Source organism: Mauremys mutica, chromosome 3 (assembly GCF_020497125.1).
Source record: "Mauremys mutica isolate MM-2020 ecotype Southern chromosome 3, ASM2049712v1, whole genome shotgun sequence".
NCBI lineage: Eukaryota > Metazoa > Chordata > Testudines > Geoemydidae > Mauremys > Mauremys mutica.
In genome coordinates this window covers 52,502,139-52,528,574 of record NC_059074.1, presented here as the reverse complement: position 1 = coordinate 52,528,574, position 26,436 = coordinate 52,502,139, and the positions used below count along the sequence as shown (strand labels likewise).

Genomic DNA, 26,436 nt, shown 5'->3' with positions numbered 1-26,436 from the left:
ACCTTTATGTGCTGAGTACTGCAGGGATCAGCCCCGTCCTTCTCAGTACGCCTACAGATATCTTTATAAAATCCCTTGGAGAAGTTGAGATTCCAAACACTCTTTGCTAACAATACACTGACAGCACCTAGCATATGTTGAAGTTATGTGATTATTAAAAGTAGCCATGCTTTTGCATGCTGCTTTATATTGACACAGTTGTAAAGTACCTGGGATTCATTTGTCTGATAAGTGCTGAAAGGGCAAAGTATTTTATTGTACCATAGATAGAATTTGAAAGGATATAAGTAATGACTAGAAAGCCACTTAAAACAAAATGTCAGGAACAGGTCCATATCTCATTTATGTTTGTTGTCTTGGATAAAATATGTAAATATTAGTTTTACTTGTATTTTGCTCTACGTTTAATTTTTGTTCACTTTTTTTTTATTTTGACAGGGTTTACTGGTCAGTTTTGTGAAGTAAACATGGATGATTGCCTGTCACAACCTTGTGGAATCCTCAGCATTTGCAAAGATGAATTGGATGGCTATCTTTGTTTCTGTGCACCTGGTTTTATAGGTGGGTTCAGCCCTGACAGTAATTGAAAACTAATCATTAATATGAAAGAAAACTGATGTACAGTAGTAAATGACTTCTCCTTGAAGCAGTGCATCAGAGACTTGGCTGGCTTAACATCTGTTCTTGAGCAGAGACGAAGTAGTCCTAAACCACAGAAAATAAGGTAATTCAGGACTCATAACATACAATTTAGCAGTGTGAGTCTGATCAGGTAAAAGCAGCCTCTGCTTACTGGCACACCAGGGGCGGCTCTAGACATTTCGCCACCCCAAGCAGGCGACCGGCAGAGTGCCCCCCGCAGCATGCCACCCCAAGCACGCGCTTGGCGTGCTGGGGCCTGGAGCCGCCCCTGTGGCACACAAGCCTACCCAGTTGTAGAGTCTACAGACTCCAAGAGAGTATTCCACTGCAATAACTGGTGGAGCTCCCCCTCTCCCCCTTCCTCCCCCAGCTGCCCACGAACGGACTTTGGTGTTGCAACACGGACTGTCACAGTGCCAAACTTTTTGGTGTCTAGAGAATTATGGGAACACTGAAATTCACAAAGCCAAGATAGTTGCCCATCTCCCTATACAATGAAAGGGGAGAGATATCTGTCTTAGAATGTGATCATTCTATGTCTGACCTATCAGTCCTCATCCTCAAAGGCCCCTGAACAACACTTTAATAGATGAGCCTGGGAGCTTAAATTGATAACTTTCATAGACACTAAAAATCATGGACTGATTAGAGACAGTGGATTTATGACCTATAAATCAACCTATAACCCAATAAGCTGCCTCCCCTACCTCTTCCTTTCCCCCTAGTGACCTTAGGGGTGTTAATGGGCCACTTCACCTTGAATGGTCCCTTGAAATATGTATTCATTTCTTATGGAATGTTTTTAAAAATCTCTAGTGATGGGGATTGCAAACCATTCCTGGGTAACCAGTCGCAATGCTTGTGTATCCTTATAGTTATTAAGAAAAACTTTCTATCTAACCTAAATCTCCTTTTCTGCAAGCCAAACTGATTTCTTCTTGTCTTACTCTCAGCAAACATGGAAAGAAACAATGTTACTTACTTTACTGTAACTGTGACTCTTCAAGATGTTAAGTATATGTGGATCCCATGACCCACCCTCCTCCTCCACAGCTCTGAATCTTGGATCTGGATTCAGGGCAGCGAAGGAACTGAGTGGTAGTTGAGGTTGTTCCACTCTTTATGCTCTCAGTAGTGAGGGCAGCAAGGCAGGCAGGGCACATGTACTGTCCCAGTGGATTAAGCCAGTTAAAGAAACTTTTCTCCTATGAGAGGGGCACATGCACACCAAAAGTGGAAGCCACATGTACAGAACATCTTAAAAAATCACAGCTTCTGTAGGCAAGTAACTGTTCTTTTAATAACTGATGCATTGTTTCTTTTTTTGTTGTTTTTAAGTTACTGTGCTTGTACAGCAGTCAAACACCAAACCTCAGTATTATAGCTGGTTTTGTTATTATTTTCATAATATATACGAACATGAGAACAGCCATGCTGGGTCAGACCAATGGCCCATCTAGCCCAGTGTCTTCTGTCAGTGGCTAATGCCAGAACCTTCACAGGGAATGAACAGAACAGCACAATTATCGAATGATCCATCCCCTATTGTCCTGTCCAAGCATCTAGTAGTCAAAGGCTGAAGAACACACAAAACATGGAGTTGCATCCTTGACTACATTCGCTAAAGCCAATGATGGACCTATTCTCCATGAACATGCCTAATATTTATTTTAACCCAGTTATAATTTTGGCCCTCACAACATCCCTTGGCAATGAGTTCCACAAGATGACTGTGTACTGTGTGAAGAAAAACTTCCTTTTCTTTGTTTTAAAACTACTGCCTATTAATTTCATTGGGTGATGCCTTGTTAATGTATTTTGTAAAGGGGCAAATAACACTTCCCAATTCACTTTCTCCACACCAATCAAGATCTTATAGACCACTAACATATCCCCGCTTAGTCATCTCTTTTCCAAGATGACTCCAAGAACTTTCTTGAGTGGTAAGAGCTAATTTAGGCTAGTCTACACAGCGCAAATTACAGTGGCACATCTGTGCCGCTACAGCACTGCTGTATGCAGTATAGTGGTTTTTTGTCAGCAGGAGAGAGCTCCCTGCTGACAAAATGAAACCACCCCCAACGAGGGGCGGTAGCTTTATTGGAGAGTGAGAGCATCTACCACCGACAAAGTGCTGTCCACACTGGAACTTTTCATCGGTAAACTTTTTGTTGGTCAGGGATGGTTTTTTTCACACCCCTGACCAACAAAAGTTTTACCTATGAAAATGCAGTGTACATATAGCATCAGACTCCATCATTTTGTATGTATATTTGGGATTATGTTTTCCAAAATGCATTACTTTGCATTTGTCAACATGGAATTTCATCTGCAATTTTGTTGCCAAGTCACCAAGTTTTCTAAGATCCCTCTGTAACTCTTGGGAGTCTCCTCTGGACTTAACTGTCTTGAGTAATTTTGTATCATTTTCAAATTTTGCCACATCATTGTTTATCTCTGTTTCCATATCATTTATGACTAAATTGAACAGGACTGGTCCCACTACAGATCCCTGGTGGACCCAGCTTATTTACCTCTCTCAACTCTGAAAAATGACAATATTTTGAACAAAACATATCATCATATCACCATGATTAAGGCTGTGATTTAGTCACAGAGATCATGGAAGTCATGGAATCCGTGACTTCCAAAGACCTTCATGATTTCAGCCAGCGCTGGCTGGGACCTGCAGGGTCTCCTGCGGAGGCAGGGAGCCAGGGGGTACCTTGTTTGGTACCCTGGGGCAACAGCAGGAGCCTGCCACAGCTCCAGGCCCCCACTGGCACCAGGTGGACAACCCACAGCTCCCAGCCACCATGGGCGGCACGGGGGATCTCCCCTGCTCCTGGGTGCTGTGGGTGGCAGTGTTACCCAGGGTTGTTGCAACCCAAAGCTCTTGGTAACTTTTACTCTGTGCGAGGAGGTGGAAATAAATCAGGGGAGACACGGCCATCCGACTGATAGATGGCACAAACAGGACAACACGAGAGTGCTTTCACTTAAAGCTAAACCTTTACTTAGTCTCAAGCACTTACACACATCCTCAACAAGATTAGTAAAACACCCCCAATGCTTGATAATTACCAAAGCTGAGTGTGGCTCTCGAGTGGCACAGTGGCAGCCCATCTGCCGGTGGGGAACACAAGATGCATCCAGAGGGAGAGACCAGTCCTGAAGAGTCCCCACATCTCAAGCTTTTTCCCCTTATTTATACATTAGTAATAGAATGACATGTCCCTTAAAGAAACCTTGTTAAGTAAGCAGTTGCAATGATCCAGCAAGGGGTTCCTTCTGTTTATTGATTAATCAGGTGTGGGTTTTTCCAGAGTTTGCAGGCTTAAGACCCCAATAGAGATTCCTGGGGCATATACTACTCTTTTAAAATCCATGTATCAGCAATTTCAACAAAATTCTTATCAGGAAGGACGCAGGGTCAAACTGCCCTTTCTGTGGCACCCAAAACCCCCTCCCCTCCTGCCTTGGTCAAGCTGAGATTACTGAATGGCCAATTTACAGCTTGCTGACTAGGCCACCTTTAACAATAAGCCATAGTGATTTCAACACTTTACTGGTTTGCCAATATCTCCCTGTACAGCAGGGGGGATCCCCGCCACTCCTGGGTGCCATGGGTGGCAGGGGAGACCACTGTTGCTCCCAGCTGCTGCAAGGGGCAGGGGAGACCGCCACAGCTCCCGCACAGCTCCTGGATGCCACGGGAGGCAGGGAGGACACCTGCAGCTCAGAGCCACCAGTGGAGGGGGACTCTGGAGCTCCAAGCCCCCAGGGATGGTGGGGGCCCCTGGAGCTCCTCCTGTTTCTCTCCCCCCCCCCAGCTGCCCAGGATCCCCATTTTGTCATGGATATTTTTAGTAAAAGTCAGGGACATGTCACAGCTTCAATGAATTTTTCATTATTACTAAAAAATCTGTGACAAAATCTTAGGCTTAACCATGGTTAATATGAGGGTGCCTGGGTGCGGCTCTCAGGTACACAGTGTCACAACCCCTCTGTCTCCCTTAGCTCTACCAGTTAAGCCATGCTGGACTCAAGTCTCTGAGGGCCATAAATTGCTTGCACCGATTGCACCCATACACCTCCAAAGCAGGTAATCATACATGCTGCATTCCATGCAATAAACTGGATAGCCCCCACTCTGCTGCTGAACTTCTGCCTACATCATTTTTACTCTTGAAGCTTGTGGGGGGGGGCGGGGCGGGGGCTGTTGTTTGACCTAAATTTAAAGAATGCATTAAAACTCCCATGTTTGCTGCTCCTGTTCACTAGCTCCGCTGGTCGTTTAGGAGCTTATTTTTTAAAACGCTGTTCTCCCTGAGTAACCCTGCCTCCTTGTTAAGAGATTAGAGATCAAAGAATGGCAGGCCAGAGCTCCGTTAGGAAGCTCTTAGTCTTGTCTAGTAGTCCGCTAGGCTCAGCACATGGCCCTCCAAAAAGACCATGCTATGCACTTCAATCAAGCAGGCACACTGCAAGCAGCAAGCACACAGACAGACAGACAACAAACTCACACCAAGGGTTATGTAGTTGCTCCTCCTTCACCTGGAGAACTCCCTTGCAAAACACCTGTTTGCTAGCTCCTCTGGTTGCTTAGGAGCTGGCTTTTATAAACCCTATTTGAAGTAAATTACCAAATCCATTTAATATTACTAAAGGCTCATGTGCATGGAAGAAGAAACCCAAAGTAGGTGGTGCACACTGGTAGTGCAATCTAGCATGACCTCCCTCACTTGGACATGCTTACTACACGTTAAGGCTACGTCCATGCTATGAGCTGGGGTGTGATTTCCAGCTCATGTACACATACTCGCACTAGTCCTCATCAAGCTACTGTGACTATGTGTATGCAAGCTGGGAATCACACCTTCCCTTTAGTGTACACAGAGCATAAGAGTGCCCTGAGGTGGTTTAGCTTAGTATACTTCCAAAGTGTATTATGTTAATGCACGTACAGTAGGAGTGTCTGCATGGGGAGTTAGTGTAGAATAGTCAGTAGCAACAGCTGCTGTGGGCTTTTTCCCCATGTTGACAAGTTCTAAATCACTGCTGAAGTTTATTTGATCTAACTATTTTAAACATCCACTAACACAAAATCAGAGTAGTCTCTTCTGTTTGCACTAATTTGGTGGAAATACTTGTACCGCTTTTGCCCCGTTTTACCTACAACAATCCTAGTTCATAATTGTCTGGGGAAAAAAATAAACCTCTTATAAAGAGTCACAAAGGTTTTATTCACCTCTTAGAGGTCAGTAAGACTGAGGTTTGGAACCATGTTAACCAATCTGATCCCTTATATATATGCAAAGGAGTGCTTTTGGAGCTGCTTTTTATCTCTGACACAAGAACATTAAATATGCACATCTATTCTAGTGTATCAACAGAGGTATTTTTTTCCTGGACATCTAACATCTCCCTTGAATATCAGTTCAGAAGGAAAAAAAATGCTACTCACATTCTTGGCCATAATGGAGAACTTCCTAAGTATTTCCAATGAAAATCTTCTGAGTGAATATAACAAAATATACAGCATATTTTTTGTTGTTTTTGTTTCAGGGAAACCAAAGATTTGATACCCCTAAAAAAAACCCCAATCTTTTTCTTCGGTCAGTATATCTTTTTAACAACCCAAAAGAAGTCATCATTTGTTTATTAGACAGCATCATAAAAATATCTGGTTCCTGCCTTTAAGCCAAAAGTTAAATTCCCTGCCAGAAATTGGAGACTCATTGGTAAAACTTCACTGTGCATAACCTTGGTTTAGATTTTGTTGTTTCTGGTTGCACCAGTGACATATTTCTAATGAAGTGAATCCTTTGCTTATTTCCAGGTAATAATTGTGAGATTGAGGTGGATGAGTGTCTAAGTGACCCCTGTCACAATGGTGCCACTTGTGTTGATCATCTCAATGCCTTCAGCTGCCTGTGTTGTGATGGATTTCAAGGTAACAAAGAATTTGTAGAACAGTATGATTTTTTAAGGTTAATAGAGGTTGGTATTACACCATTTTTAGAAGTTAATACTCAGGTGATAAGTTTTACATATTCATTTTAGCTTCATCTGAATTTTTAAATATGTTAATTCTGCATGAATACATCCTGAATACTGTTACAGTGCTGTACTTTCTTAGCATCCTGTGAATGAGTGCTTACTTCTGTCTGGCAGCTTAGCTGTTATAAATGGACCAGCTGGGAGCAATGACATTTACCATGCAATATGCATTGTTTCCTTTAAATGTTTGAATTTCTTGGCAGGCTGGATGTAATTGGTAATACTATAGACTTTTGTTGGGACAGAAAGCTTTATTCTCAGCGCATACATGCAATTGATTTCAGCAGTATGGTGGTGTATGGACTTAGACTGATTAATCAAGCATATTTATTAGTATCCGCCGTTATTCTGCTCTTTCAATTCATATTAGGAATTTTAAATGCATACGTTTTCTTGGTTCATTCTTCCTGAGATGATGCAGGTTTTTAGATTTACTGAAATACCAGTGAAACAGACATTTCAAATATAGGGCAAAATCTTCATTTTTGATTGATAGTGGTTTGGGGGATTTTTGTTTTGTTTTCAAAACAAGAATAGTTTGTACTGTTGTTTGTTAGAACAGTTTTATACTTTCAAAGCTTTTCAAGTTGTCATTTTTCAGCATTGTTTCTTAAATTACAAGAAATTAATTTCTTTAAGAAATATTAGTCACACAATATCTGTTTCCATTAGTTACTTATGATGATATGGTAGTTAAATAATTATGTTCTAGACTGTGATATAACCTCTTTTTGTCTACATCAAATTTCTTCTTTCATTTTGTGAGAGTTTACTTACTGCCTTATCAAGAACAGAAGGAAGATTTCCCTCCATGTCATAGCAAATGCATTCTATTATATTTCAATGTCATTTGCTTTCTATTTTTTTATATTGATATAAATTGGTAAGGAAATTGCCTGCCTTAAGTCATAAGAATCAATTCAGTGACAGTGAAGACTATGTTTTTAGGTCTTTATTGGAAAAATCAATGAATAACTGAAACAATAAAATTTCAGAATATTGCTTTAGAGGCATAGACTCAAGGTATAATATTTCTGGCAAAAAATTCTCAGTAGGTGAACTATTTTAAATACAACAGAATACATATTTATATTGAAATATGTTGGTGCTATAAAATAATTTCCTCTTCCCCTACACTTTCCCATCGGTCTATAGGCACAACTTGTGAAATCAACATAAATGAATGTCAGTCATCACCCTGTCTCCACAATGCAACCTGTGAAGATCTTATCAGTGGATATGAATGCATCTGTCTACCTGGCTTTGCTGGTGAGTGGCATCAATAAAGCATCTAGCTTTTTATGGAAAAGTAGCCCATTGAGACATTATTGACTAATTTACTGGTGCTTCCTTCTCATTTCTTTTTATCTACCCTAGCCTAATGTTTCATTTGCATTCCAACAAACTGGAACACTGACTTAATCTGTAAACTAAACAGTACAAGATAAATTAGGTCACATCTAAACAGGCCTTGAATGCTTCCACACCTAAGGAAGATTAGTCAGTGTTTAGTTAATTCAGAAAGAAGTTATTGTGGCTTGTGGTGAGGTGAAATAAATGGACTCTGACACTAATATATGTGGGGCCCTTATTTGCCTGATTTAGACTTGCTTCTCATCCCAAGTCATTTGAGATTCTTGAAGTATAAATTGATGAACTATAAATTGACACCTGTTGTTTTACTAATCTCAAAATCTTTTCAAAGGTGCAAGATGTGAAACAGATCTAGACGAGTGTGCCTCATTTCCCTGCAAGAATGGAGCCACCTGCATTGACCAACCTGGTAATTACTTCTGCCAATGTGTGGCTCCATTTAAAGGTAATGAATACTGAGGGAGAGGGGAAAGCAAACATAATTAACTTTAGAAAGCATTTCTGTCACTTGTCTGAAATCATTTCACTCTTCTAACAGTGTTATTAGTCCTTCGTTTTCTCAAACAGAACTTTTAAAGAGGCTAGACAATTATCCCTTAGGTTGCAACTAATGTGAAATAAACATTGTTTATGCATCTACTAAACACATTTTGTTATTAATCAGAATGGATAGTATAAAATTGCTTTACTAACAAAGTAAGATTCTGTGCAGAAAAGGAAATGGGGGGTGAATAGTTTTGGAGAACTTCAGTTGGTTTTCCACTATTTGAATATTTTTCTCTAATTAAAGTGGGTATTCACCCACGAAAGCTCATGCTGCAAAACGTCTGTTAGTCTATAAGGTGCCACAGGATTCTTTGTTGCTTTTACAGATCCAGACTAACACGGCTACCCCTCTGATACTCAATTACACATGTAATTTTCTAATTATTTTTGCACATTCAGAGTGGCAATTTATAGTTATGTTGGTACCCATACATTTTTATTATTTCTGTTGATAATGTTAAGGAAAATGTATTTAATGTTCAGATTGTAATGGGGTGATCTTTTTCAGGAGAATTGCTTGGTGTTTTTAATTTTAATTACTCATTGATAAAAATCGTTATGACAGATTATACATTATTCTTGAGCAAATCTAATTTAAATATCAGTTAAAATATACTATCAATGATTTATGAATTAAATCTAAACAAGTTTCCTTCCTTCTACAGTTTAATGTAATGACTTATGTTAAGCTCTCTAGAATAATTATTAAAAGACAATTTTCTTTGTTAGTTAAGCTGGTGGGGATTTTTCCCCCTTTGGGGAAGATGGCTGCAGTAAATTAATAATTGATAAGAAACAATCAAGCCTCAATGTTTGTTTTATTATTTTAGTTAATGGTCAAAACTCTGCATATATTCTGTCACTTTTTAGTTTTAATTTATAAACTCAATCTGAATTATAATGCTACTTGATGTAAACTGATATACTAATAGAGGTTGATAGTCTTTGTCCACCATAATTTCATAATTGGTTCTGATTAGACAGATGAAGAGCTTTTCCAGCACAGCATGGGCAATCCAGGTGCTTGCTAGCAGTACACATTATCTCCACACTGTGGGTCAGATTTTCAGAAGAGTATGTTATCCAGTGGCTCTCATTTAGGCATCCCAATGAAGTTGGTAAACTTTCAAGAATGCTCAACAATCATTTAGTCACCTAAATGAAGTGGCAAGACTTTCAAAAGTCCCCAGCTCCCAGCAGCTCTGGTGCTTTCAATGGCGCAGTTTGAGCACTTTTCAAAATCTTGTCTTCATAGCTAAGGGCATGTCTACACTTACCTCCGAAGCGATCGAACGAGCAGGGGTCCATTTATCGCGTCTAGTAAAGACGTGATAAATCAACCACCAAGCGCTCTCCTGTAGACTCCGGTACTCCACTGGAGAGAGAAGCATAGGTGGAGTCGATGCGGGAGCATCAGCAGTAGACTTACCGCAGTGGAGACACCGCAGTAAGTAGCTCTAAGTATGTCAATGTCAGCTAAGCTATTTTCGTAGCTGATGTTGCGTAACTTAGACCGACTTAGCTCGTCCCTCCTCCCCCAGTGTAGATCAGGCCTAAGTTGCTGAGGACTCCCAATTCCTACTGAAGTCATTAGAAGCTTAGGCTGACCTCTACCTCACAGAATTGTTCAGCCATACATCCTTGATTTTTATGCTTGAGACACACTGGTGTAAGTGAAAATGGAATCAGGTTCATAGTGACATCTATACGTCCGTTTCAGAACATCAGTTCTTTTTGATATTTAATTGCGGTGAAGTGGTGGGACTAACAATAACCCAAATAGTGACCATTAAATAGTGACAATAGTGACCATTAAAATGAACTAATTTTACAAAGATCAATATGATTACCACAAGAACCTTGCCTTTAGTATATGTAACCCTTCGACCAGGTGGAGTCAGCAACAACAAAAGCTGGGTTCAATATACAAGGGTCCATCTTAACAATACAATACAGAACTGGTTTGAGCCCCCATCCAGTAAGGTGGGAAAATTACACATTGCCCCGGGACACCTCTGAGAGGCAATACTTCCCCTTTCACAAGCACAGAGTCTGAGTGTGAAAAATAAACTTTTAATAGAAGGAGGGAAGTAACCCGGCATTAATTTGGGGAAACACTGCAAGCAGGATTCATAAACATAAAACCACAAGCAAAACACCCCCTCACCCCCCAGAGTACATTGAACAGTGTCTTTTACCTCAGGTTCTTGAGTCCAACAACCAAAATTTGTTTAACATGCCCCTCCCTTCTCCCTCCACCAAACCCACTCACAGTTGTTGTCCTTCATTAGTGAAGACCCAGAGTTCAGAGGTGCATCTGAGAGTGTTCACCTCCCACCCAGGGGGGGGGAGAGAAAAGGCATGTTGCTTGCTCCACCATCAAGGTGCTGGCCCTGGCATCAGCCGCTTGCCACTCAGCCGGCCACCTGTCACCGATGTACACCAGCATCTTCTTCTGCTTCTGTACTGTGGCCTCTGCAGGTCAATCTCTTGAGGTTCCACCCAGCTCTGAGTGACTTTCAGCTCTTAGTGGGGGGAAATGCACTGCTGAAGCAAGCTGGACAGAAACACTGTCCCACAATAGGTGATTTCAGTTCTAGTGACCACTTAACAAAAAAAAGTCTTCTAATGGAACCTTAATTAACTCTTATCTTTGAACAATGGTGAGGGACAGTTTAAAGAGTGCCTATGACTCTTAGGTAGAGCCCTCACCTCCACACTGGAACACCTGTCCCCACCCCCCGACCCCTTTCCCTTCACAGGGGTCTGGCATCTGAGCCCTCTGCTTAGCAGGTTGAGTTCAGTTGAGGGTGATCCTCTCAATCAGGACAGGCTTAGCACAGTTCTGCATCCTTTTACACGTACAAAAAGGATAACAAATTTTCATTACCCCTGTATTCAAATTTAAAATGTTTTTTAAAAGCTAATGTTAAAAAGATATAATACACAGGCTAGGGAGAGAGTTGCTGTACATATGGGTATAGTGCTTAAATTATCCAAAATTACAAAGGTTGATTTGAAAGTCATACAACACATATAGTACATAATCATAAATAACCCAAATTTAGATTAATAAACTTAACAATACAGTTTAGTTATTAGCATCTCTATAGTGATTTGTAACCCAATACCAGCCAAAATTGATCACTTTGGCAACACAAATCTGTCTGCTGGATACCTAGACAGAGTGGGTGTGTTCATATAAATACAGTCTGGTCCTGAAGCCTTTTCCCCTCCCAGCTCATCACTAGCTGTCAGCGGAGAGCTCATTCAGACCCTGTTTACATATAGGTAATTCATCTTGCAAAAATATTTTTAAAGTAGAGAAACTAAATCAAAATAATTAGAAGAAACAATAGCAAGCTGATCTTTTTAATCTATTAAATATTTTTAAATTGACATGTGATTTCTTTTTTTCCCTCTCAAATTCAATGCAAAAAGTATATCAAGATTATGCTGTTATGAATAATGTTATTTGCCCAAGAGTGTTTGGAATAAATCTTTGTTGCATACTAACTATTTGATCCTGCAAGCAAAGTATCTGACTTTAACAATATGCACCAAGCACAGTACGCACAAGCACATTATAATGTACTGGCTAGTTTGTATGTGTACGGTACCACAGCCCTCTGCTGGATGGAATGTAAAAGCAAATTAAGTACATGATTCTGTCACATTCAAGTGGCTGCCATGCAAACTGTATCTAGCCAAATGAAGCCACATGCTTATTCAAAGCTGGATTGATTTGGTTAAGATTCCTATTTATCCAGGCTTTTCTCCTTAATGCCTTTCTGCCTATTGTCAGAGTTTCCCTTTGATATGAGCTTGTCCAGGAGAATTCCAAAGAGTAAAGGTTTTGTTTCTCTTCTTTCTCGCACTTATCCCTTGCTTTTCTTTCTAGTTTGAAAGCAGGCAAAGTGGAAAGAGTACATGTTTTGCCTCCACCTTTACCTTCCTCTTTCCATTTTCCCTTCCTCTTGTATGTGTTTAAGTATATCTGCTTCTGGTTTCTTTATACCTGGAAATTTGTGAAATCCCAAATTAGTGCCTTTACATCCTCATGTATTTTTAATGTATTCCTCATGTCTTAATTTAGAGAGTTTATAAAAATATTAATAGGACTGTTTCTTGTGTCTGAATCCTTTTGTCTTTAAAGCCAAGTATCTTAATTAACATGGGCCTACTTCACCAATGCTTGGCAACACCTTTGCATTAGTAACTCCAGCATAAAGGGTCCAGAAAGCAGTGGATTTATACCCAGGGAAATACTTCAACATGCTCTCCCCACCTGATGCAGAACTGTGTTCTGGCTATTCCAGATAATGGAATGGTCTCTTGGGATCATTGGGACTGAACTGGCCACCTTTAACCCACTCTTGACTCTATGCTGAGCTCAGCTCCACCACAGAGATGAATTGCGTACTATGTGTTCAACTGTGCAGACCTTAGAAGAAGAAAAATGACTAACACAGTGGGTGCAAACTTGATATTAACAACTTCCAGTTAATAGCAACATTTTGCTGAGAACCAGTTCCATTCCACTGTCTTTGTTAATATGATTCAGATATTGGCAATGACATTCCATTTACTGAGAACTTTTCTGGAAGAAAGGCACAGGAAGGTTTGTGTGTCTGCAGCCAAGGAAGGAAGCACTGAGACGTGGCTTCCCTGGCTTCAGCCCTGCAAACTTGAGCGCAGCCAGTGTTTGGTATATCCCAATGTCTCCTTCCAAAGCGACAGCCCTGCAAACCTGCCTGCACTTAGGGACAGCTCAGGAGGTAAGGGGCTGGGGTGCCTGCCTCCCTGCCCCAATGGGGAAGCCCTGCCGGAATCTCAGCACTGTGGACTGGGAGATGAGGCTGTGGACAGGACAGGAGCAGGGGTTGCAGCCCAGATGCCAGTTATTTCTCTGAGGGCTTACAAAGCTGCACGGTACCTCTCCCCGCTGCTTCCTTGTCCCGTAGCTTCCCCACCCAGCCTGCAGGGAGTACTGTGCATCTCTATGGGCCAACAGCATCTCCACTTCTCTGATGCTGCCCTGCCCCATGGAAAGCCCTGGCATCTATGCTGAAGACCCGCTCTCCACTGCTGCTAAACCCACAGGTAGGTTTGTAAGGCTGTATCCAGGGAAGGCATGTCCCAGTGCTTCCTTCCCTGTCTGTAGCCCTACAAACCTACCTTCCTCTTATTGGTGACTGCTGCATCATTTTAACTTTTTTGCTGCCATCCATGGGGTTACTGATAAGCAAAATCTACTGTACATTTAAACCCTTTCCTCATGCGACCTAAAATAACTAAGCTATGCCTAAAAATGTCACAACTGTAAAGTCTCATATCTCAGGCCCCTTCCATGGTTAGAAGCAAGGGCTGGAACCTTTGGGGAAAAATTAGACTCCTCTTTCCAATAGTATCATGTCCTGGTTCTAGTTCGTGATATGCTGGACTTCAAAATCATGACACTTTTGTCTAGAAAAGCTATTTACTGGCTCAGAACTAAATCATCCCATCTTTGGGCCTTGAAATTAGTAATTTAAGATGTGGGGGTGGACTCTAAATTTGTGGGAGGAAGAAGGAAATATTTCTACTTCAGGTTTTTCTTTTCCTTTCCTTTTCTTTTTTAAATGACTGCTTTGTAAACTGTTCAGGAATTAGGACTGTTAAAATGAGTCCTGGGATTTAGTGGACAGGTTATAGGAATTTGATAAATTTCACAAGCATGTAGTAAATGTATATATCATATGAGCTCCCATTTATCACCTGGATAGCCACTCCACATATATAATGTGTGTTTGTGAGTGTTCCTGGCAGGGTGGTGATTCCTCCTCCTCTTCCTAAATGTGGATCCCCCTCCCCGCACTTTTCAAATCACCCCAATTCAAAGCCAAGGTATACAGAAAACTTTTAATGTCCTGTTTTTGTTATTTTTATGTTCTCTCCTTTGTACTCTATAATCCCCTGGAATAGAAAAATCACCCAAGAACTGTGTTATAACCCAGATCTGTATATTGGACTGCTATTTACTTCCCATCACACAATGCAGCATGATATTTTCTCCCCATATAAACCTTTAACCTGGGAACACATCTAGATTGGTGTTCTGCCAGATTCCAGTATATGAATCATTACAAATGTGCAATTGCTCTGGGGATTCTTTGTTTTTCTTTCATCCCTAAGGTGCAACACTGAAAGATAGTAATGTACACTGAATCATCTTACCAGAAAGATGTTGGGTATTTTGCTATACTGTTGATTGTTTCTGTTGTGACCCCTTTGACAAAGTAGTTGAGTTATGGGCAGACTTGGATCCAGGATCTAGGAAGGGGCTTGCAATTTTGGAGACAGGAGAAAGGTTAAATTTTAAAATTAGCAGTTGGACGCTGATGACCCAGGAAAATATGATCAATGTGAAACTATCTGTTTGCTATAATGTATCTATTGAAGTATATAAATAGGCCTATCAGTGAGGTTATGAGGTTGATTCCATTACAATATTCTAACAGAGGTGTTATAATAAACTCTTCTATTATGATATTGATTCTACAATTGTAGCACTTCTGTAATAGAATCACTGTTGTTATAGAATTGGTATTAAGTGTTTCAGAAGCGAACTGCCAGTGGGAGAGACATTCTGAGGCCATATCTCATTTGTGGACGTTAACCATTTCAGTGAAGACAGAGTTGTAGAGAAACACTGATGTGTGTTATTAAATTGAACTAAAAATTCACACATGAATTCAGAATGTCAAAGTTAGTAAATTTTAGAGTCCTCCTTATTCGATTTTTTCTTATAGCTATCACACTGTTCCTTTCCTGCAGAAGTGTCTTAAATGCACAATTGAATGTATCCTCTTTACAGAGAGAAATAAGATGACCTTAACCATTATTCTGTTTTAAAAGTGTCATCTCTGTTAATTTTCAATGGGAGGGGGAGGGAAAGACAACTAATTATTTTATGCTCAGTATCAGAGGGGTAGCCGTGTTAGTCTGGATCTGTAAAAGCAGCAAAGAATCCTGTGGCACCTTGTAGACTAACAGACGTTTTAGAGTATGAGCTTTCGTGGGTGAATACCCACTTCGTCGGATGCAAGACAGTGGCTTCTCAACATAAACTTTGTAAACTTCAACCTACCACATTTGATGCACTGTAGATCTCTGTTGGCTCAGGCTAAAAATGTCTCATTTAGCAAACAATTGATTTTTTTAATCTTATACCACTTCAGTTTTGTTTGACAACCCTAATACTAAAACAAAATCTTTCACACAATCAGACATTGTCTTTTTTCTGTATGTAGGGGCTTCATTGTGTTGGTGGGCACTTACTTCGATAGCTGCATTGAACCTATGTAGCAGGTGTGATAGCACCCTAGAATTTCTTAGAATGAAATGTTTTTCAAAGTCTCTTTTAACTAAAAGGTGCATCCACTGGTATTCTCCCAAATCATCCTTTCCTAATTTCCCTCTCCTCCTACCTTGCAGCTCTGCTCATCATGAAGAAATAGTTGTCATACAGATGTCAGAGCTGCATTGTCCTTGTTTGAGCATCATGAGGCATTGTGCCTCAGGGATGCACATTCTTTCAGTTGGGGATAAACACTACTGTACGATAAATAATAAATCTTATGGCATTGTTCCAGGTGGTGACTAGACAACATAATTCAATGATAAACAATGTACAACTACCTGGCCTCCTATATTCTCTGTGGGATTAGAGGAGTGGTTTTGCCCTCAAAAACATCAGTTTTCAGTCATGCAATTTGTCACTATTGAATAAAGTCTTGCTGGCAATCCAGAAATCTTACACCCAAAGCCAATATGGCAAAAAGCCAAACATGCACCAGTCTGAGGTGGTAATTTTCAGAAAGTTCAATTCAGTTCACAAATGGTAGTTTAAAATTTCATTGAATTCAAAATTCTGTTTCAAGAAATGGGAACTGTAGATCCTGAATGTAGCAGTAGCATGTAAAGCTCATTGAAATTTTTCAGACAAATGGTTTATTCACAGAAAAATGTAGGTTTGGTCAACCCAAACCTATTTAATAGTTGATCCAATAAGTTTCAGGGTTTTTTTCCAGGGCTAGCTGCACAAAACCTGGTTTCAACACCTACTTTCAAATGTTTGTCACAGTGATTAGGTTATTTGTTTAGGATGGGGGGACCCAGCTACAAATCCCCACTCTAGAGCAGGTACTTGAACTCACATCTCCTATTTAAGCAGCCTAACCACAAAGCTTGGTTACCTTCAATCTCTGCTGTTGAAGCTGTTCCACTTAGCATTGCCAACTTTCTAATCACACAAAACCGAACACCCTTTGTGACGTTCTGTACCTCGGGGAACACCTAGCACCCCCATGATCATCTTTATAGTAAGACTGTGTGGTATCTAATGCAAAGTTTGTCATGCCGGTCATCATCAGAAGGCTCATGATGTGCTGAGCATTGTTGTTATAGTGATGTTATAGGTTGTAATTTCATGTATATAGTTCTGAGGCTGAAAATGTGTCCTCATGGCTTAAAGCAGTGGTTCTCAAACTAGGGCCACTGCTTGTTCAGGGAAAGCCACAGCCTGTTTGTTTACTTTCTGTGTCCGCCGGTTCGGCCTATCGCGGCTCCCACTGTCCCTTCCAAACTTAGATGCTTCACCACTCCAGGCCAATGGGGGCTGCTGGAAGGGCGTCCAGCATGTCCCTCAGCTGTGCCGCTTCCTGCAGTCCCGAATGGCCTGGAGCAGTGAACCGCAGCCAGTGGGAGCCATGATCGGCTGAACCTGCGGATGTGGCAGGTAAACAAACTGGCCCGGCCCACCAGGGGCTTTCCCTGAACAAGCAGTGACCCTAGTTTGAGAACCACTGTCTTAAAGCAAGCCCAGCCAAAAAATTCTCCAGAAGCAGAGGAGCAGTTCACACCTCATCAGGGCAGGTATGGGACAAACCCAGCCCAGTCTCACAGGAACAAAGGACACTGGCCTAGGCAACAACAAAGGATCTGTTGGACTCTCGAGTGAGTCATCCCCCTTCCCTTGGTCAGTTTGGGACTGCAATGAGGTTAGTGCTCACCTGACCCTGAGGGGGGTGGCAAAGCCAAGAGGGAAGAAAGGACACGATAAAAGGGAGAGACGTTTGCTATGCTCTTCCTCTGTCTTCCACCTCCATCTACAGACGACATCACCCAGTGACTGAAGCACTGATCAAAGGGGAGAGCCTGGCTGAAGGGCAACCAGCCAGCCTGTGGTGAGAAGCATCTAAGTTTGTAAGGGCATTGAAAGTATTAAGATCAGCTTAGAATGTGTTTTGCTTTTATTTCATTTGACCAAATCTGACTTGTTATGCTTTGACTTATAATCACTTAAAATCTATCTTTGTAGTTAATAAATCTGTTTGGTTATTCTACCTGAAGCAGTGTGTTTGGTTTGAAGCATGTCAGAGACTCCCCTTGGGATAACAAGCCTGGTACATATCAATTTCTTTGTTAAATTGATGAACTCATAAGTTTGCAGCACCCAGCGGGCATAACTAGACACTGCAAGTTGGAGGTTCCTAGGGTTGTGTCTGGGATTGACGATATTGGCTAGTGTCATTTGGTTGCAAGTAGCTGGGAACAGCTTACATGCCAGAGGTTCTGTGTGAACAGCACAGGGTAGGAAGGGAGTTAAGGTGTCGGAAGGGGTTCTGACTTGGGGCCCTGGGTTGCGGAGGGTGAGGGGCTCTGGGAGGGAGTTAGGGTGTGGGAGGAGGTTCTGACCTGGGGCAGGTGGTTTGGGGTGCAGGCTCCAGCTCAGTGGTGCTTAGCTCAGGCAGCTCCCAGTTGGCAGTGCAGTGGGGCTAAGATAGGCTCCCTGCCTTCCCTGGCTCCACACAGCTCTGGAAGCGGCCAGCATCTCCAGCTCCTAGGCACAGGGCAGCCAGGTGGATCCATGCCCACAGACATCACCCCCACAGCTCCCACTGGCTGCAGTTCCTGGCCAATGGGAGTTGTGGAGCCAGAACTTGGAGAGGGGGCAGTGTGAAGAGCTTCCCTGAATGCCCCACACCTAGGGGCTGCAGGGATATGCCAGCTGCTTCCGGGAGCCACGTTTAGCCAGGGAAGGCAGGGAGCCCGCCTTAGCACTGCTGCACTGTTGACTGGACTTTTAAGGGCTGGTCAGCAGTGGTGACCGGAGTTGCCAGGGTCCCTTTTTGACCGGGTGTTCCAGTCAAACACCAGACACCTGGTAACCCTAGTTCCACTTGTCATAAATACCAGTAGCTGAAAGTCTGTGCTGTCACATGGGTGTTATTTGTAAAGAAGTTAGGTGTATGTATAAATAAATAAATAAATCTGAAAATGACTGAGAACTTAAAAATTGTTCAGTAGCAGACCGTGAATCCCAGTGGTGATTGAACCAGGTGATGTTCTGAACAAAAGGAACTCTCATCATGCTTGTAATTGTTTCCATCACTTCACACTGGCTCAAGAAACATTCTAGGCTTCAGAGTGACACACAGAATGAAAAATCCTGGAATCTTCTTATAGCTACAAAATGGAACAGCTTCAATAGGAGAGATTGAGGGGGGAAAAAACCTATCCCAGATACCCCATTGCTCAGGATTCTCATGTGGAAGGGGGGGAAGATATGAGTTCAAGTCTCCGCCACACAGTGCAGACTTTAACTTGGGACACCCACATTGTAGGCTAGTACTCTAAAACCAGTGGCCTAAAAGTTAGAAGGATACATACATGGTTTTCTGAAGTTTGACAGACTTTTCCAATTTGCTGACAATTTCAAATTTCAGTTTGTCTGTCATGCCTCCGAATCCTTCTAAATCAGTGTAACCATGAGGTGGCACATATGCATCAACCTATAGATCAGATATTCCAGATGTCATTATAAAAAGGCCTAGTCCTCATTTTCATTCCTTCCACCTGTGCAAGCAAAATCAGAACAATTTCCTGTGTCATGATTGCTCAGTTTATTTAGCTTCAGATATCTAAATAAATTACAATTCAGCTGGGGCAAAAAGGCCCTCTTTGTCCCCTGCTGGAGGCATCAGCATCCTGACATCTGATCAAGAAAAACTCACTCAGACTGTGCTACCAACAAGACAATCTTCCGAAGCCAGGAGGAGACACTGACGAACTAGGAGTCAGCAGGCCAGTTAAGAAGGCTTGTCTGCTTCTTCTCAGGGTGAGACTGAAGACAGAGATTTAGCTCCTCAATGCTACCCATGGCTCGGTCAGGGCCCAGCCCTCAAGTGCTGCAACTAAGCACTTGGTTGGTTATCTTTAAAGGTGCAGATAGCCAAATTCTGAGTTTTGTTATCCTTAAACTGTTTAGAGACTGACACCAAGGTTATACAATGGACCGCCCTGTTGTGAGCAGGCAGCCATAACTTGTGGAGAATGGCAAGCAGTGCTTGCAGCACCAAGCTTCTCTCCACAAGTGGCACTATAGAGAAGCACCACCTGTGACAGCTTGGTACTAGTGTGCTGATCTCCTCAGGGCAGGCTATTTGCTGGAGATTAGACCCTGTGTCAGTTACCTGTAACAGCAATCTGTGTGCCTCATCAGCAAACACTTTGAGATTCTACCGATCTTTACCTGCTTTGCAGGTAACAATCAGTGAGCCCAAGTTCCCCAGAGATATCTTTCTGTAGTGTGCAGTACCTTGCACTGGACACTCACAGAAATTAATTTGACTGCCTCCAAACAGAACTGTCACTTAATTCAGTGCAACAGCACTGAGATGGCTTATAGTAAAACTAAAAATAAGTGTATTAACAAAGAATAGAAATGTAAGGGGTACTAAGCAAAGATAACAGAAACAGATAATCATTACAAGTAAAACAAAAATGACTACAACTTAACTCTAGCAAGCTATATCTTTACCTAAAACCTTTTTCACTTGTAGCAAAAGAGCAGCATCTCCTGCCCTTCAGGCCAAGAGTATCAGGCTCAGAGGGTGTTTTTCTCTATTTCCCCTAAAGAATATCTTTTTGCCCCTTTGTATTTTCCAGAGTGTATTGTCTGCCTCAAAAGCCAGGAAGACTCCCAGTGCAGACACTCTCCCCCGCTGTGCTTACTAACTTGTTTGGTTCTCTGCTTGCTAGCTTGATTGCTTTGTTTATATAGAAGTACGTCTATTGTCCTCTGCCTGCAATCAAGCCAGTCAGACAGATAAATCTACATTCCTTTGTTTAGGGCAGGATTGATTTATACACTCCCTCCAAAACACGCTCTAAGGACATATTTCCAGCACACATAATAAGGTGTTCTATACATCCTGTGTATACATCACACAATGATAGTTAGGACTAGAGTGTTATCAGTTTACATATGACACCTTACAAGACACCTTTTGGATACATATTATGACAACAATTTGGGATGGAGACTGTGTCAAGTCTGGTATGAGTTACAGCATAGTGGGCCTTCTGCCAGTGGACACTGGGGGGCTTATAGGATCACAACCACAAGTGCAATCAACTCCTCTTTTTTGAAATGGGAATTAAGGCAATGAGTGCCTGCAGCATCAAGCTTAGGGTACGTCTACACTACGGGACTATTCCGAATTTTCATAAACCGGTTTTGTAAAACAGATTTTATAAAATCGATTGCGCGTGGCCACACTAAGCACATTAATTCGGTGGTGTGCGTCCGCGGTCCGAGGCTAGCGTCGGCTTCTGGAGCGTTGCACTGTGGGTAGCTATTCCCTAGCTATCCCATAGTTCCCGCAGCCTCCCCCGCCCCTTGGAACTTCCGGGTTGAGATCCCAGTGCCTGATGGGGCAAAAATCATTGTCGCAGGTGGTTCTGGGTAAATGTCGTTAGTCACTCCTTCCTCTGGGAAAGCAACGGCAGACAAGCATTTCGCGCCTTTTTCCCCTGGATTGCCCTGGCAGATGCCATAGCATGGCAATCATGGAGCTTGTTTTGTCTTTTGTGACTCTCACCGTATGTGTACTAGATGCCGCTCACAGAGGCGATTCAGCAGCGCTACACAGAAGCATGCTTTTGCTTTTGTATGACAGCAGAGATGGTTACTAGCCATATTGCACCATCCAACCCTTCCATAAATTGGAACTAAGATGATCATGGCTACCAGTCCTTTTGTACCATTTGCTGCTGTCATAAGTGCCCCTGGCTGCTCTTAGCCAGGGGCGCAAAAGCCAAAATTGGGAATGACTCCCTGAGTCAATCCCTCCTTTTTGGTATCTAAAAATAGAATCAGTCCTGCCTAGAATATAGGCAAGTGTACTAGATAACCACTGTATCATAGAACCAGAGAGCACAGCTGCTCTGTGTCAGATCCTGCAGAAATTATGATCTGTATGCTATTCACAGGGGGTGCTCCTGTAACAACCCCACCTGTTGATTCCGTTCTTCCCCCAGCCTTTCTGGGCTACCGTAGCATTGTCCCCCCACTTGTGTGATGAAGTAATAAAGAATGCAGGAATAAGACATGGTGACTTGTTAGTGAGAAATGAGTGGAAGGCAGCCTCCAGCTGCTATGATAGTCCAGACAGGACATTAAGCAGTGTGTAGGAGAGAAGCCCAGCATCCCTCTGCTAGTCCAGGGGCAACTGAATCTTTTCTTTACACATGAAGGGTGGGGGCTGATGGAGCTCAGCCCCCTGTTGCTATGATGACGATGGTTACCAGCCATATTGCACCATCCACCAGAAAAAATTAGGGCCAGGCACCCTTGATCGACCTGACGGATGCTAGTCAGCATGGTTACTGCCCCATGTGCCAATAGGCTGATGACGAGGACGGTTACCAGTCCTTTTGTACCATCAGCCACCCATGGCAGGGGGGGAGTGAGGATGTTGGTGTTGACGGCTGCAGCATCGTGTCTATCTGCAGCATTCAGTAAAGATAGGGTGACATGTAAAAGAGTCAGAGGATTGTTTTCCCTTTCGCTTCTGGGGGTGGGTGGGGGGGGTGAGCAGATTGCCAAGCTATGCCCTGACCCACCGCGGACACTGTGTTTGACCCTAGAAGCATTTGGAGCTCAGCCAAGAATGCAAATACTTTTTGGAGGCTGCAGGAACTGTGGGATAGCTTCAGTCCTCCAGTCCATGAGCGTCCATTTGATTCTTTGGCTTTCCGTTACGCTTGTCACGCTGCAGTGCGCTGAGTCCCTGCTATGGCGTCTGTCTGGAGATTTTTAAAAAAGGATTCTGAATTTCATCTTCTGTAACGGAGCGCTGATAGAACGGATTTGCCTGCCCTTACAGCGATCACATCCGCATGGTCCGTGCTGGAGCTCTTTTTTTATTTTGATTTCGGACTGCATCGCCACCCGTGCTGATCGGAGCTCCACGCTGGACAAACAGGAAATATTCAAAAGTTCGCGGGGCTTTTCCTGTCTACCTGACCACTGCATCCGAGTTCAGATTGCAGTCCAGAGCGGTCACTGGTGCACTGTGGGATAGCTCCCGGAGGCCAATACCGTCGATCAGCGTCCACACTAACCCTAATCCGATATGTTAATACCGATACTAGCGTTACTCCTCTCGTTAGGGAGGAGTACAGAAACCGGTTTAAAGAGCCATTAAAATCGATATAAGGTGCCTCCTAGTGTGGACGGTTGTGGCGTTAAATCGGTTTTACGCTCCTAAAACCGGTTTAAACGCCTAGTGTAGACCAGGCTTTAGTCCTACAGGTGCAGGCCCATCTGTGACAGTCAGATTGTGGGTAGGTCTGTGCACAAGTGTTGATGGGGAAGACGCGGACCAGCCACATTTGTAGTCCTTTCAATCAAAACTGTAGGACTACAGCCTGCTACCATCACATGGGACATTAGTCACCCCGAAAGGAAGTGGAAGCCAGGCATCCCACTGGCAAATACACACACTGCACAGACCAATAAATCTGGCCAGCTATGTACTGGGTGTGCTTCCCACGCACACCCTCCCGAAGGCACAATGCCTCCAAGTCCTGCCGCTGGGGCACTGCAGCTCCTCGACCATTACCCTTCTCCATCATAATTACTTTCTATAAGTTCTGAGGAAGCCCTGAGAGGCTCTTGATGTCACCAAAACACTTATTGCTACAGTTCTGTAGAAATATATGCAACTTTACTTGTTCCTGCCTGGGGGAGTTGTTAATCTAATTTGGACATGGTGTATCAATGAAACAAGGAAAATAGTCATACTATTGCCAGATGTTCCAAAGTTGCACCCCTACAACGTGATTCTTGATGCCCCCAGAGTATCCCAGCATGCAGACAGAGCATGCCCACTGCTACAGCTTTAAGGACACCCATCACTCTTCTCTGTAAAACCAGTCAGCTCAGCTGGCCAATGTAGAGGATAAAGGATGAGTCGCAACTTTACTTCAACTTTTCTTCATTTGGGGTAACTAACAAGGGGTGGATAAAAGGACTGTATTTGCATCCAATGTTTGCAATGGGGGGTTGTCCTTGCAAACTTGAGGAGTCAGAATATATGGACTGAATTCTCACCTGTACCCAAAAATATGGTGGGCATGGCTGAGGATGGAGACTCAAACAAACTATTCGAATGCTTTCCAGTGACTGATCATTTTTTTCCCCTCATCCCTATCTCATATAGTTTAGAACACAGGAAGAAAGTACAGTATTTTCCTATTTGGCCAAGGTTTGTCTATTGCATTATTCAGTAGGTCTATGGTAATTGTAGAGAAAATATTTATTTTTCAAAAGTTATTTTTTCTTGCTTTCAAGAATGAGAGCAAAAACTGTCCTTTGTTCTGATTTACTGCATGACTCATTAAAAAGATACACTGAATTTTATTTGGTGTATATACTGCTAATAAGAATGACCTTTAAATCAAATATATAATTGTGGAGGGAAATTGAAATACAATTCTGAGTTAATGTCTACTTATTTGTTGCAGTCTTAATGACACATGTCCCCAAATGTGTTGCAGTTAAGATTAAAACAAAAATTGTAATTGGCCATTAAACATGTTGCACAAGAAAGTAAACAAATGAGAAAGAGAATTCAGCAAAAAATAAAAAGCTTAAGTTGGTTGAAAAGCTAGAATAATAATGGAGTTTTCAGTATAGGACACTCTAGTATGAGAAGTAGTAATTAGACAACAGATAAGTAAAATTTGTAAGTGCTCATGAAGGCAAAAGACTACAGATAATAGAACAATTAGTTTTTCAGCATTCACAGGCTACCTCTAAGGGTTTTTTTCCTATACAGCATGGCAAAGCATATTGGAGGTGTAATGTGCTGTAACATTGTACTCTAACTGCCCCATGTAGACCCTGATGGTGCACTCTAAAAGGTACCTGGCTCAAGTTAATGTGGATCCATGCCTTCATGGCTGGTGAACATATTACAAAAGATTGTGGGACTGACAACAAAGTAGTTTCTAAGAGAGGCCTTAAATTCTGGAACCTACTCCCCAAATTGATATGAAATAACTTTAATTTGTTTACTTAGGAATCTTGGATTCCATTCCAGGCTCTGGAGGGGAGTGTGCTCTGGTGGCACAGACTCTTCTGCCCATTCTCCTTCCCCCAGGCTTTACCTCTTCTGCCCCATATCCTCAAACCTGACCCCAGCCTTGTATACCCCCCCCCCGACTCCCTGGCCCCATCTGATTTTCCTTGTCTACCCAATCCCAGTCTCCATTCCTTAAGCTTTGGATCCCAGTCTCTTTTCCCAGCCAGTCGTCTCCCCCTCATACTCTGAGCCCCAATTTCCGTACCCACTCCAAATCTCTGCCCCTTCCCATACCCAGTTTCATTGTACTAGTCCAGTCTGTTCCAATTACCCACACCCAGATCCTTGTCTGATTTGTCTATCCCCTCTCTCCCACTGACTCTCAACGCTAGACTCCCTCCCTTAGCTCCTCATCCAATCTCAGCCACCCTCTGCCCCCTATCCTGTTCCATGACCTAGTCTCCTCACTCCTTGGTGCCTTGTCCCTGTTTCTTTTTTGGCCAGCCAGTCTCAGTTTTCTCCCTGCACCTGAAATAACTGGTTTCCACCTCCTCTCACACTCTCTCTGTTCCCTTACCAGCTCCCATTCCCAGTATCCTTGCCCAAGCAGTCCCATTTTCTCTCTCCATTCCCGGTCTTACCAGTCTCCTGGTCCAAATATACTCTTTTCCTCCCCTTTTTCCAGTTGTTGTCTCCTCTGCATTCAGATCAGATGACTTCATTCTCCATTTCCCCAGTAATGGCTGCTTCTGGGCTGGGCTGGGGTCAGGCATGGGAATTGAGAGTAGAGAGCCTGTCTGATGCTGGACTCTCATGGACCCCATACTGCTTCCTGGTTGACAGTATGGGGTCCTTGAGAGTCCAGCATCAGACAGGCTCTCTACTCTCAATTCCCATGCCTGACCCCAGCCCAGCCCAGAAGCAGCCATTACTGGGGAAATTCTTCTGAACCCTCATAGCCCTACGTTGGAAAGACCATTCTCAGTCACTCTTAGCTATGGTGCATACACAGTCCTGTTACACTTAGGAACTCGGGGGTTAGAGCCTGCTCACTGTGAATGGCACATGTACTGTCTGGTCTTGTGTGGGAGATGTTAGGGGATAAAGTATATCCAATGAGGATGGACTCTTTGGGGAAGTTAGCTGCTAAACTCAAAGATATGTACTGAGAGTATTGAAACTGATATTTTCTCAAAAGCTTGTACCTTGGCTAAATTTGTGTGGATTTTCATGTGGATGGCAAAAGGTCCACCCTTGATACACTGACCACTCCCTTAACAAATACCAAGTCCCTCCTCCAAAGCGTGTTAGTTCTGTTCAAAGGAAGGGACACCAGATTTTTTTTTTAATGGTAAAACAACATAATTTCCCCTAACCTTATTCTTAGAAATGGCTC

General features: G+C 42.7%; 1 protein-coding gene across 2 annotated transcripts in view; it reads left to right on the top strand.

Moving 5' to 3' along the window:
* LOC123366947 (protein eyes shut homolog) overlaps positions 1-26,436 on the top strand; it is a 442,182-nt gene that overhangs the window by 121,915 nt on the left and 293,831 nt on the right. For both annotated transcript variants that reach the window (XM_045010895.1, XM_045010894.1), the window contains exons 5-8: positions 439-561; positions 6,485-6,598; positions 7,861-7,974; positions 8,411-8,524. In XM_045010895.1, the coding sequence (XP_044866830.1) occupies positions 439-561; positions 6,485-6,598; positions 7,861-7,974; positions 8,411-8,524 (465 nt within the window). The remainder of the gene's footprint in view (positions 1-438; positions 562-6,484; positions 6,599-7,860; positions 7,975-8,410; positions 8,525-26,436) is intronic.